The sequence below is a fragment of the Sminthopsis crassicaudata genome, chromosome 2 (assembly GCF_048593235.1).
Source record: "Sminthopsis crassicaudata isolate SCR6 chromosome 2, ASM4859323v1, whole genome shotgun sequence".
NCBI lineage: Eukaryota > Metazoa > Chordata > Mammalia > Dasyuromorphia > Dasyuridae > Sminthopsis > Sminthopsis crassicaudata.
The window spans coordinates 122,600,154-122,614,376 of NC_133618.1; the positions used below are offsets into that span (position 1 = coordinate 122,600,154).

At 35.9% G+C, this 14,223-nt stretch overlaps 1 protein-coding gene across 4 annotated transcripts in view; it reads right to left on the bottom strand.

The window, feature by feature from the left end:
* Nucleotides 1–204: 204 nt before the first annotated feature.
* The window catches only part of CDS2 (CDP-diacylglycerol synthase 2), a 60,760-nt gene continuing 46,741 nt past the window's right edge, over nt 205–14,223 (bottom strand). For all 4 annotated transcript variants that reach the window (XM_074287153.1, XM_074287152.1, XM_074287154.1 and 1 more), the window contains 9 exons: nt 13,989–14,128; nt 12,956–13,014; nt 12,340–12,422; nt 7,064–7,151; nt 4,606–4,674; nt 2,757–2,909; nt 1,970–2,089; nt 1,489–1,592; nt 205–1,157 (listed from right to left, as the gene is read on the bottom strand). In XM_074287153.1, coding sequence (XP_074143254.1) covers nt 1,016–1,157; nt 1,489–1,592; nt 1,970–2,089; nt 2,757–2,909; nt 4,606–4,674; nt 7,064–7,151; nt 12,340–12,422; nt 12,956–13,014; nt 13,989–14,128 — 958 coding nt within the window. In that variant the 3' untranslated portion in view covers nt 205–1,015. The remainder of the gene's footprint in view (nt 1,158–1,488; nt 1,593–1,969; nt 2,090–2,756; nt 2,910–4,605; nt 4,675–7,063; nt 7,152–12,339; nt 12,423–12,955; nt 13,015–13,988; nt 14,129–14,223) is intronic.

Genomic DNA, 14,223 nt, shown 5'->3' on the forward strand with positions numbered 1-14,223 from the left:
GAAAAACACAAAATCAACAGAAATAATTCAGCAGCATCAAGTCTCCAGCTTAAATACAGCAGACAGACATGAGTGACATAATCCCTGAAGAGTGACAGAATGAGCTATGCTATTCTAGCTAGGGCTTGTATCTAATAATGTAAGAAACTCTGTATATTTGGGTTAGGTATACTTTCTTATTGACAGATGAAACACTACTGTGTGGGCATTCTCCCCATCCAGATTTTATTTTTAAATCAATTTTAATGCTCCATGGTTTCTTGTTTGCTTTTAATTAAAACTGAAAGACATCATCTAATGTGCACTGGAACAAAAGGGAAAATCAAATTATGATAATGCTCACTCAAAGTGGGATTTCTTAAATGAAATGTCATCTCATTAATTTTTTTTTTCAATAAATAAACCTTTATCATAAACCATGTTTTCCTTTCATATCAGAAGACAACTTTGCTTTCATTCCAGAACTGATGCTAGAACTTGAAAATGGTTTGTGGTGAAAGCGTTCTGTGACTGCAAAGTAATTCGGGCTATGCATGAGTTTTAGATTATCTAGAAAAGCTGCAGAAATGGGTGAAGTTTACTCTCCAGCCTGGCCATCAGCCCATATATGATGGTTCTGCTCTCCAAAAAGACAGGACAGAAGTACTGTTAAATTTTAAAGGCCCTGGATCCAACAGTACAAACCTTGGAACAGATGCCCCCAACCTTAAGGATTCTGTATTTTATTTTGCTTAAACCCATATAGGTTTAACTCCTGTGATTTTTTTCCAACTCAAAGCTCTGATTTACATACTTAGTCACATCATATAAACACACATATGCAGTATGCGTATATATAGATAGGTATTTGTTCCTTAAAACCCATAGCACAAAAAAAAATTCTACCAAAGAAAAAAAAAAAAAAAAAAAAAGAAAACAGTGAAATGAAGTCTTATAATGGTCTTAAATGTGACACAAGCTGGGATTGAGTTGAAGACTTGCCCTAGAGCTCAGTTCTGATCCTATTGTCCTCTTTTTAGATTGCCTCCTGATCTTCAGTGCTGGCAGTCAACATCCCCTTGTCAATAAGGTGAGCCTTTAATGTATTGAAGATGTGAAGCTGCTGATCTGGACGCAAAGTCAAAAACTGCTGAATCAGCTTACTTGGATTAGGTCCTCTGAAAGAAAAATCAGAAAAAATTAAATAAATCAAAAAAGAAAAAGAAACTAAATCGGGGTTAGAAATACTTTTGTCATGTGATTATGCCCAATGGCTTAGTTTCTTAAACAAAAAAACGATCAATACTCAACACAAGAGCAACATGGAAACAGTTAAGTAAGCAGCATGTTGAATCCCAAAATTCATTTGTATTTGGCTATGGGACATGTTTTTATGTTAAAAGTTGAATAGGAAAATATCTGACATGCTACAAATTCAATGCTGTAAGAGCAAACTGGACAACCAAATCCAAAGAACCATCACTGGATGCAGAAGGAAAGCTGTGTTACCTGATAAAACTGGCAATGTACACATTAACAAAGGTAGCCATCAGATACTGGCAGTCGAAGCGGTCCATGATACCTCCATGGCCAGGAATGGTATTGGCAAAGTCCTACCAGAATTGAGGAGAGAATTTGTAAATCTAAACTCAACAAAATAATCACATACCTACCTAAAAGTCCTAATATACCCAACTACTCCTCAATAAAGAAAAACATTAAGCATTTGTCTTCTTCTCTAGAACACAGCAAAGACATGAATATAAAAGACAAATGAATATAGTGGGGCTTGTGGCAAAGAAACTTCTAAAAACAGACAAATTAAACAGCCAGTCACAAAACTCCATTTGTTCAACAACTGCAAGTTTACTTTGAATGATCTCAATTAAATTCAAAACATGTAATATGAAAGCAAAATGAATTCAGAAAATCTGACTGGTTTTGTCTTTGGGGAGAGGAAAAACTGAAAAAATAAAAGAGGTTCTCCTACCTTGATTTTAAAAGCCCGTTTGAATCCACTTGCAAAAAAACCTCCAAAGGGGCCAATGAGGGAGGCAAAGGTGGAAAGAGCAATGCTGTGGATCTGAAAGGGATACATTCGGACTGTTTTCTGTAAAAGAAAATTGAGGTTGCCTTCAGTTTTTATTTTATTTCTTTAATATCATCACTAAAAGAAGTTAATTTTGCTAGATCTGCAGTTTCAATGTGCAAAGCTCACCAACATAAAAACAAAAAATAAAAAAAAAAATAAAGTAAAATAAAACAAAATAATAAAGTAATAAAACAAAATAAAACAAAACAAAACACCAAAACTGTTTCTTGTAATTTTTTTCCTTTGTAAGAGAAATAATGTTTGGCTTCATTTTGTTAAATATCAAAGACTCTGAGCAAGGAATAATCATTAATTGGGAATTACTAAAAGATATTTCTTACACAAATTGACAAAAAATTCCAAGGTGCCTTTTTATTCCTCAGCTAAAGGACTTCCAACATTTGATTAAAAAACTAGTAAGTGCCTTCTATATGCAAAATAACACAGACGCATGTATACTTCCATGTTATTTTAAATAATTAGGGGGGAGGGTAGCAAGAGTTTAAGAGAAGGGTTATCCTTGCATTGAACCTGCCCTGACTATGCTATATAGATAGGCACCCATTCTGGTTCGGCATCTTCATACCTTTTGGAAAATTTTTGTGGAGAAGACCCTCACTTAGTCTACCAACCAAATAGATGATCTTAGTTGGGTTTGATCCATGCCAAATTAAAAGGGACGCACCCAGCCAATGATGGACTGGATCACTAAAGGGACGTTGTATTCTTGAAGTCTGAAGAGATCTGAGGGTTCACAATCCACAGTGAAGCTGTTGGTGTCATTGTTGAACTCCACAGGACAGATGAAGCATCTGTATCCAGACATTAAATAGGAGAGCTATTTGGAGAGATAAAGAGCACCAAGTTAATGACAATTATAAACAATTTATCTTTCCTCTAAGCTTCCAAAATGATCTTGACCCCAAAACAGCTGAGTGAAAGATGGGCTGGAATGGGGAGAGACTTGTGGCAGAGAATGAGCAAGCTCTTCCAACAGTCCAGATAGAAAGTAATGAGCCAGCATGAGGGTGGGGGCAGTGTTAGAGGAGAGAAGGGGCATATTTGAGAGATGTTATTGAGGCAAAATTGACAGGCCAGAGGAGTCAAGCATGATGCTAGATTGGGGGACTGGGAGTTCAGTGTAACCCTCCAAAGCAATAGGAGAATTAGGAAGAATTTTGGGGGAAGTAATGAATTCCATTTTGGACATGTCAAATTTAAGATGTCTCTAGGAGGTGTCCAATTCAAAATGTCTAACACACAGCCCAGAGTCATAAAGATAGTAAGTATATAAGGCAGGATTTGAGTCCAGGTTTTCTAGATTACATGATCAGTGTTTTATCCACCATATCCACTGGTTGCCTAAAGTATATACCCCTTAAGAGCCACATTCTAGATATGGATATCATCCCCAGCTCAGTGAAAACTATGAGGTTGGATTTTCTACTTAGTATAAAGACTTCTAGTTCATCCTGTTGCCTAGATTTTGGATCTCATCAACTCCCCTGGATTCAGTAATCATCTTGACACTAATGTTTCTCAAATCTACTTATCCAGCCCTGTCTCCCATCTTCTCTCTCTCTCTAATGCTATGTGGCCTTTTATGGGAAAACCATTATTACTGACTTGAGAGGAGGATTTAGAATAGCCCCTAAAAGATGAACTCTTCCCTGCTTAGGAACATCATTTTTCTGAGAGTCCTCCAAAAAGTGGGAGTTTGATCAGAGTACTTCTCAGAAGAGGAATCTTGGTTATTAAATACAGAATGCATTTTTACATCGAGCCAGCAGAGGGCAGCACAGGGATACCTCTACCCACTTACCCCATACTCTCCTACCTTCTCTTTTAATAACTCACCACACCCACATTTCTCTCCCTAAACCCCCTTCCTTTCAATGAGCTGACTGCCTAAAGATATAATATTGCTTTTGTCTGGTCATAAGAGAGTTGAGCAAAGTATCTAAAGAAGGGAACATGCCAGATTCTGAGGTAGTAAAGTAAAAGAGAAGAAAGTGATCCACTGCCATGACCCCACAGTAGTTAGTGGCTGCAGCAGTTCTCTGGGGTCTTATTGATATTCTGGCACTGGGCTGTGGCAACTGTCACCTTAAAAGGCAGCGCATTCTTTAGCCAGCTGCTTCCTGACAGATTCAGGCGGCTTCAAAGTTATGATACGGACCTACTCTAGCAGAGAAGGGCTTCACAAGTCGATTTGTCTACAAAATGTAAATCTGAGAGACAAATGGTTCACATTTATATAATGTCTTAAGGTTTGCAAATCACTTTACATACCTCTTCTCATTTGATCTTCAAAACAACCCTACCCAATAAGTGCTATCATTGTCTCCATTTTAGTAATGGGCATGTAAGCAAACATCAGAAGCAAGATTGACACTGCTGACCTTTCCATTACACACCTCTGTACCTGAGGTGAACACATGGCACCCCTGCCACCTCAAAGACACTAATATGGATCAATAATAATTGCAATAATTCAACAAACATTTACACATTTGGGATTGTCAACTACCTACCAGAAGCCCAAACAACACAGTGGCGAAGAATCCGCCAATGAAACCTTCCCACGTCTTCTTTGGAGAAAGCTGCAGTTGGGGGAGGAGGGGAACAAGAAAGTAAGATTTGATTGATATTATTTGTTATCCTACATATCCTACCATAACTTGATTTTGTCTATACCTCCAATGAATCCCTTTCAACTTTATATATTTATTTAAATTTATTTTAAAATGCTCTCAGAACTATCCAATTTCTTTATATAAAGGTCAAACTTTTAGAAAGAATAAAGCTTACATTTTGTTACTGCTTACTCGACCTCAAATTGTTACAATCTAGCTTCTCTCCTCCACTTTAAAGAAACTTCTCCAAGGACACTAACACTCCTAATTAACATACTCCATGTTTTTGGTTTTGGTTTTTTGTTTCATTTCCCTTTCTCTTTGTATCATTTCTTTTCCCTCAGTTTTTGTAATAATTTTCATATCTTCCACTATCTCTGACCATTCAGCTCTTCTTTAATCTTTGATAGTTTTAAATGGATATGTGTTCAGTAGGGTTCTGTCCTCAGCCCTCCCCTCTTTTCTCTATATACTATCTCCCTTGACAATGGATGAAATCATCTCCATGCAAATGACTCACAAATATTTGTCTCCTGTTCTTTTGAGCTCCAAATAGATATATGACTTTGGTCATATCATAAAAAAATTAAAGGAACAGGGAAGGAAATACCTTTTACAACTATGAACAGGGGAAGAGTTCATGAAGAAAAAGGACATCAGAAGATAAAATTGCAGAGTACAGGCTAGCTTCCTGGAGGGCCTCAGGGTCAGTCAGAATCAGGATAAATTAAAATCCTTGGTCTTTAGGGGGAGAAGTGAAAGAAGCAGGCAAACTGCCACGAGGCTCGTCAAGGATGTCTCCTGGATCCTGGAGTCCAGAATCACCAGCGTCTCTCCCCCTAATCCTGCAGCCAAGTGACTCTGGCCCCTCTTCCTCCACCCTCCAATCCCTGCCTATGATTATCTTAACACCAAACCTTCAGCAAGGACCAATGGTGAGAAGAGCCATTTATCCAAATATATGCTAATAGAGTCATTATCTCATATAGAATAGGTAGCCTTAAGTGCTCAGTTGTCTGATTCAAGCACACTTTTTTGAAGTTTCAGCCCTCTATATAAAGTGGACAATTTTGATTACATAAAATTAAAATATTTTTGTACAAACACAACTAATGCAGTTTAAATAAGAAAAGAAAGTTAACTACAGGAAAAAAAAACTTTTTTTCTAATTTTTCTAAAAAAAGTCATATCTAGTATATGTGTATACATAATATATGTATATATAATATATGCATATATATTACATACATATATATATTAAATTTTTATGTTAAAAATGAGAGTTATTCCCCTTTAGATAAATGGCCAAATGTTATCACTTCTCAAGGGAGGAAATCTAAGCTATTAAGAATACATGAAAAAATGCTCCCAAGCCATTAATAATTGGAAAGATATGAAATGAAAACAACTTTTAGGATTCTACCTCATATCCATCAAATTGGCAAAGATGAAAAAAAGGAAAATACTGCAAGAGGGCTGCAGAGGAAAAAAATACACACTAATGTACATTGGAAACTCTGTGTATTGGTTCAACCATTCTGTAAAACAAGTTGGAACTATGCCTCAAAAGTTATCCTTCAGTACCAATCCTAGATCTATATCCTAATGAATCAAAGAAAAAGGCAAAGATCCATATATACAAAAAATAGTTATAGAATGAATATAGTATATATATATATATATATATATATATATATATATATATATATATATATATAGTATATAGTGACGGAAAAAAAAAAACTGCTAAGGCCATGCCCATTTACTGGGGAATGGATAAAAAAAGTCTGTGACATGTGAATGGAAGAGAATATTATAATTCTGTAGAAAAAATTATAAAAGGTAAGATTTCCAAGAAGCTTGAGAAAGCTTGCATGACTGCAATAAGTAGAGCCAAAAGAACAATTTCAACAATAACAACAAATTTTTTTTAATTTAAGGATTGGAAGAGATGATTTATAATATCCTTTTCAGCTCTAAACCTAATATTGTTACCCAAAGGAAAAAAAAGGTCAAAGTAATGAGGGTCATTGAAATATTTTTTTTTAAGCACATAGGAGAGAACAAAAGGAAATAAGGCAAGCAAGAGAGCTTTGAAAGTTACATGTTGAATTTATTATATTTTTAACAGGAAAAAGGAAGATGTATATAATACAGATTCAGTTTCAAGCATAATTCTTTTTCTATTCTATTTTGTATTTCATATAGAAATGCTAATTTTATTTGGTCTTTGCTAAATTCAGAATTAAAAAATAGATTTTTTTAAAAATCAATAAAAGTTTCTATCTCCAAAGGCAACTTTTTCTCACTGAAAGAATTGCCTTGTGATATTTCAAGATAAGGAGAATTCTCTTACCTTGATGAGTGGGGTTCGACCAAAGAAAAAGCCAAACATATAAGCCATGATATCATTACAGATCACACATGAAATGGGGACAATAAACCTAGGAAGAATGAGAAAAGGAAGGAAACGAGAAGCACCATTAGCAAATTGTCAAGAAATTTAAGAATATATAACTCTAACATTTGTTTTTAAAGAATATCTTTTTTATTATTAAAACTTTCAATTTTCAAAGCATATGCATAATTTTCAACATCCACCCTTGCCAAACCTTATTCCAAATTTTTCCCTCTTTTCCCCCATGCCCTCCCCTAGGCAATAAATAATCCAATATATGTTAAACATGTGCAATTCTTCTATACATATTTCCACAATAACATGCTGCACAAGAAAAATCAGATCAAAAAGAAAAATGAGAGAAAAGAAAATGCAATCAAACAACAATAAAAAGTGAAAATACTATGTGTTGTGATCCACACTCTCACTGTCCTCTTTCTGAGTGTAGATGGCCACACTCCCACTGTCCTCTTTCTGAGTGTAGATGGCTCTTTTCATCACAAGACCATCAGAACTGGCCTGAATCATTTCATTGTTGAAAAGAGTCATGTCCATCAGAAATGAGCATCATGTAATCTTGTTGTTACAATGTACAATGATCTCCTAGTTCTGCTCACTTCATCAGCATCAGTTCATGTGTAAGTCTCTCTAGGCCTTTCTGAAATCATCCTGCTGGTCATTTCTTATAGAACAATAATATTCCATAACATTCACATACCATAACTTACTTATTCAGCCCTTGCCCAACTGATGGATATCCACTCAATTTCCAGTTTCTTGCCACTACTAAAAGGGCTTCCACAACCATTTTTGCACGTAGGTCCCTTTTCCTCTAAAAAATATTTTATAAAGTGGCCCTGGCCATATCAGTTCTAATTCTCTCTCCCTTGAGCTGTCTCACCCAGGAACAATTGTCCTCTCTGATCCCCTCATCAGCAACACAAGTGTGACCAAAATGGAATGACACTAACATATCTGAGATACTTTTACACTATAAGGATCTACAAGTTCATAGCTATGAATATTCCTTCCATTAACACAGAACAAAACTATTCTGTGACTTAGCAAATAGTCTGTGAGGTGTGCATACTTGATTCTTTTCAATAACGAGGTGATTCAGATCCATTTCAACAGATTTATGATGGAGAGAATCATCCATATCCAAAGAGAAGATGATACAACAACCATTATCCCAAAGTTTTCACTCTTCTCTTATTTTTAATCTCTCCCTAGCCACTACTGGCTCCTTCCCTGCTACCTAAATAAAATGTCTCCTCTGTCCTTATCACTGATACCACCATTCTCACTAGTTTCTTCTATCTTTCCTCACACCTCTATAACTAACCTACTTGATACTTCACTTTCCTCTCCTCTCATTCTGGCTTCATACTTCAACTGAAACTGGTTTCTCCACAACTACTCAATCTAGTACTGCCAGATTTGTTTAAGCCTTTCTTCAGTCTTCATCCTTCTTAACCTCTCTACAGTCTTTGACAGTTTTCCATTCTCTTCTGGATATCCTCTCATCTCTGGGTTTTTGATACTATTTCTCTCTTATTTCTCATCTTAACTCACAACCCCTTTCTCTTTTCTCTCCCTAACTCATTTGGAGATCTCATCAGCTCCTATGAGCTCAATGAACATTTCTAAGCAGATAGTTTCTCTACTGAGATACAGCTATACATTTCCAACTCCTCTGGGACATCTCAAACTTAACATGTCCAAAGGGGAACTTATTATCTTTTCTCAAAAACCCTCTCACTTTCTGAATTTCCTTATTAGAGATAAGAGCACCATCATTCTCCCAGTCAACCAAGTGTGCAAACCTTGCCCAATCTTGTTTCTACCTTTATATTATTTCTCACATGTCTCCTTTTCTCTATACATACAACCACAACCCTGCTTTTAGGCCTTCTAGGCCTATTGCAACAAACTTTTTTAAAAACAGGTTTTTATTGATACCTTTTATTTCGTACATCATCATAGTTATCATCCCAAATATCTCTTCTTAGGGCAGCTAGATGGCACAGTAGAGCGAGCACCGGCTCTGAAGTAAGGAGGACCTGAGTTCAAATCTGTCCTCAAACACAATACTTATTAACTGTATGATCCTGGGCAAGTCATTTAACCCCAACTGCCTCAGCAAAAAATAATAAATCTCTTCTCCTTGCCTTCCAGAGAGCCCTCCCATATGACAAAGAGTATTTTTTAGAGAGAAAATAAATCAGTATAATGATCAATACATTGAAAAAGTCCAAAAATATGTGAAATGTCTAACCATCTATGGATTTCCCACCTCCACAAAGTGGCAGGCTGGAGGAGTCCTGTCATATCTCTTCATTTGATGTTTATAATTTTGTTAAATTTACTTTTGATTTTTTGATGTTCAATTGTACTTTCCATTATATTGTAATAGTTATTTTGTATTGTTTTCTTGACCCTGCTTACTTCAATATTCAGATATAGAACTTTCCATGTTTCTCTGCAGTTATCATACACCATTTCTTAGAACATAGCAATATTAGTTATATATAGTTATTCTTATGTACCACAATTTGTCCCCGTTGATGGGCATGTACTTTATTTACAATTCTTGTTGGGATATTGTTCAGTCATTTCAGATGTGTCCAACTCTACCTGACCTCATTTGGGATTTTCTTGGTAAAAATCACTACGGGGGTTTGCCATTTCCTTTTTAGCATAGAAGAGGAAACTGAGGCCAACAGGATGAAGTGACTTGTCCAGGATCACACAAACTACTAAGTCTCTACAGCCAGATTTGAACTCAGGAAGTTGAGTCTGGCTATGTCAGATAACATGATTACAATTTACTTACCTGATGCCTAGGAAAAAAAAAATTCCATCCTCTCAATTTTACCGTATTTTTTTAATGTGTTTCTTTTAAGAAACAGACTGTCATGTTTTCTTTTTTTTCTAATCTGTCACTTTTTCATTTAATTGGATTATTTAATCCATTCATATTTAAGGTTGTGAGTTAGGTGAGTTTTTTCCCCTTCCCTGTCTCTAATATTATTGTTATTTGTTTCTCCCCAAGTTAAGATATTTCCCCCTCTTCTGCTGTAAATACAGTACTCTTTTTTTTTTTTCATTTACTTAATCTTACTTTCTCTTAAGGTGTCCATGTCTTCACTGGTTCTCTTTCCCTCAGCCCTGATCCCCTTTTCTCATTTGTTATCCCTTTCCCTTTAGGGTTTTATCTGTTACTTCCTTTTTTTCTTCTGTTTTTATTTGGTTATGTAATTCTTCCCCCTTATATTTCCTCTCGGTCAAATAGATTCCTTCTTTCTCTTCTTCCTTTCAACTAGTCCTAATCATTAGGCTTTTTTAATTTCATTTTTGCTCCCTTTCCAAAAAAGGTTTTTCTTACTCATCTGTTTACTCTAGATCCTCATTCTCTTATAATTATCTCTTTTTTCTGTATTTTTCATACAAGTATTTCTAAGGCAACCATTCCAAGGCTCTCCCTTTTAAACAGTTACTACCATCGCCTTTAGAGTCTGGCCCATGAATTCCATTGTATCTCATTCTCAATATATTGCCAATTATTGTAGGGGTCAGAGAGAATATTGCCCCATAGAAGGGTCTCTCCCCAATGACACATCTAATTATGCAACTCACCACTGATCTATAGCTTCTTCTAATTAACTTTTTATCCCCATTTTACTCAAGGTCTTTTCCTTGTCCCCATGGTTTCCCACTTCCCCAGGAGTTAGATAACCTTGGGAACTCCAATTCTAGTCTATTTCATAAAGAAGGGTAAGTAGATTTTTTCAACCATCAAATCTTCTAGATCATCATAAGCACAAGGTACCTATTTCCCTTCACAAAACATCTTTTTACCACTAGCATTATTAATCAATGAAACCCCTTTTCTCTCTCCCACTTTACAGTCCTTCCTCTTTCCTCCTTACCCACACCTCTCTGTAGGTTCTTCCCTCTATGACACCAAAGAAGTCACTTTTCCTTCATTGTTAGCCCTTGATTTGACTCCAACACAAAAAAAAAATCAACATTTCTATTTCCCTGTTCCCCTTTTCTACTTTTATGTACACCTTTTTCATGCTGTAATGTAGTCCCATAGAAAAAAAGTGATTCAATTTCAAAGTCCAATTCTTTTTGTACAGCAAAATAACTGTATGGTCATGTACACATATACTGTACTTAGCTTATACTTTAACATATTGGTCAACTTGCCATCTGGGGGAGGGGGTGGGAGGAAGGAGGGGAAAAATTGGAACAAAAGGTTTTGCAATTATCAATGCTGAAAAATTACCCATGAATATATCTCATAAATTTAAAAAAAAAAAAAGTCAATATGAAAAAAAAAAAAAAAAAGTGATTCATGTGCAGGCAAGGTATAGTCAGATTCTGTCCATAATGGCTCAGACCCATCTATTCACCATTACCTCCAATAAACTTCTGCCTTTAACCCTATCTCCTTATGTACATTAAGAAAGAATTTTTTTTTTTAAACTGATCTCTCCCTGTCACTCTGCTGCTGTTACTATCATTGGCTGATTCATTTCATTGGCTGATTCATTTATTCCCTTTTCCTACATGTCTGTTGTTTGGACTACTCAAAAAACAAATAATCTCTTCAGTTCTGGTTTTCTTTCCAAAAATGTTTCAAACACTTTATTGTTGAATGCCCATCTTTTTTATTTTTTTTTTCATGAATGGTCAAACTCAGATTTGCAGCTCCTCACACATAACACTTTTATCTCCTGTCTTCTGGGCCTTTACATTGGCTGTCCCCCATACTTAGGATGCTCTACCTATTTTCCTTTATCTCCTAGCTTTCTTGATTTATTCATCTCAAATCCCACTTTCTGCAGGCCCTTTCCAGTTGCCCAGCTGCTAGTGCCCTTCACTCTATTTTTCCATTTACCCTATATCTTATTTGTATCTAGTTATTTACATGTTGTCTCCATTAGAATGTAAGCTCCCTGAGAAGAAGGGCTATTTGGGAAGAAGGGGAGGGTTATTTTTGCAACTGCAATGTTTAGCAGAGTGCCTCAGGGATTCCTGCAGGGAAATGAAATGATCTGAAACCTGATCCAAATATTCAAGAGGACATCTAACACATGCTAATTTTTCTTCAGTTAAGGTTACATTTCACAAGTTAAGACTTGTTTTTCCTTCCATTCCCATAACCCACCTACACACACACACACACACACACACACACACACATTCACCTTGCTCCAACTCACCAGATCATTCCTTCAAACAAGTTGTGGATAATGAGATGAGATTGGGTCACAACAATAAGCAGAGTCACATGAGTCCAACCAAACTGTAGGAAAGAGGAAAAAAGTATCCTAGATTCCAGTCCATCACTAAAGTCATTTCAGAGAACAGGCTTAGGTAGAAAGCTATGGCAAATTATAAATAGAATATCTCCATTTGTGATATGGGTATATATCTGTACCTTGAGCTCTTATTCACAATGTTCTCCCTTCAATACTTCCTCTCCCCTTCAAGACACCGGAGATCAGCAATATGGCCAAACCAAGGAAAGATTCTTATAATGAAATGATGTGCTCAAATTACTAAGAGGGGCATCAAGAAATACCTCCTACATACTACACTAAGTAATGGCATCTGACTGAAAAGATTTAAGCAGCTCTAAATACTCTTGATTTATAAGATGCACTCCCATCATGTGCCTGCTCCAAATGTCTTAGAAAGGGAGGAGTGCTTATGGATACTGAGTTGCCTTACAGTGAAATTTAAAAAAAAATTAGCTGAATGTCCACCCTTAAATCTCTTTTAATCTAAAAGCATTAAACTGACTCTCCCCACTTGCAATCCACCATTTCCTCTTACCATATAGAACTGAAGTCGGTAATGCTTCTTAACAAGACTCAATACAAACATGCAGAACCCTAATGGAAAGAAAGAAAACAAAGATGATAGGGATGAGTCATTTCCTAGACTCATCTTTTTTTAATTATTTCCATCATCAGTACTTAGTGGCCCTTTGGCTAAATTCCTGGCAACATCTCAAAGCTTAGTTACAAAGGCCGGAGACAAAAAATAGCATTGCTACTAATGTTCTATACGGCTCAGTCACATGAATAATCTTTTCAGCAGCTTTCTCATTAGAAAGATGTTGTTTATGCTGCTATACAAGATTTAGCTGGTATTCTAGACACTGACTTTATCTTCTCTTCTGGACAAGCACTGAAGTAAAAGTCCATAGTCAAGCTTCACCAAATTTGTGCATGATTACATATATATACATTCTTTATACACAGAGAAATCAATTTATATATTCATTTATTGCATATTTATACACTCACCTTTAAAGTTGCAAGGAAACTAAGTCCAACCTCTTCATTTTATGCATGAAGAGAACCACTTTCAAAAATCAATATTATATTAAATTATTCCTATTAGTAATTTTAAATGTGTAAAGCACAATTAAGGTTTACAAATCACTTCCTCACAATGAATTTTTCAGAAAAGCAGTATAAATATAATCCTATTTTAGACAAAGAGAAACTGAGTTTGAGGGGGTGGACAATCTGCTTGTGGTCTGAATTTTTTTTTTGCATAAAGAATTTGGAGTTTAGTGACTTGCCCAGGCTCACACAGCAAGTAAGTATTAAGTGTCTGAAGCTATAGTTGAACTCAGGTTCTCCTGACTCCAGGGCCAGTGCTCTATCCACTGCACCATTTAGCTATCTCCTAACTAATGAATTTCAAAAGTCAAACTGAAACCCAGATTTCCTAAATTTTGGTATCAAATTATTTCTACTATATCATACTGCCCCTGTCTAAATTGCCTTATTTCCATTCAACAGGCTCTACAAGTGACAAAAACTAAGGACTAGTGAAGTGAGTTATAATTAATTACCTGTTAGGTAAAGAGCAAAGGAAATGAAACGATGATATTTACTGAGAATCCTCAAAGGTTCCTCTCTCTGGACCAGAGTGAAGAAGTAATCAGTCACTGTTTCACCATAGAAAAAATAATTCACACACAGTAGAAAGTACCTGCAAACAAAGAAAAGTTGCTTTCCATGGAAAAAGAGGGACCTACAACATGCACCTTATACTGAAATAATCAGACAGTGATGCAGGAAGATGTT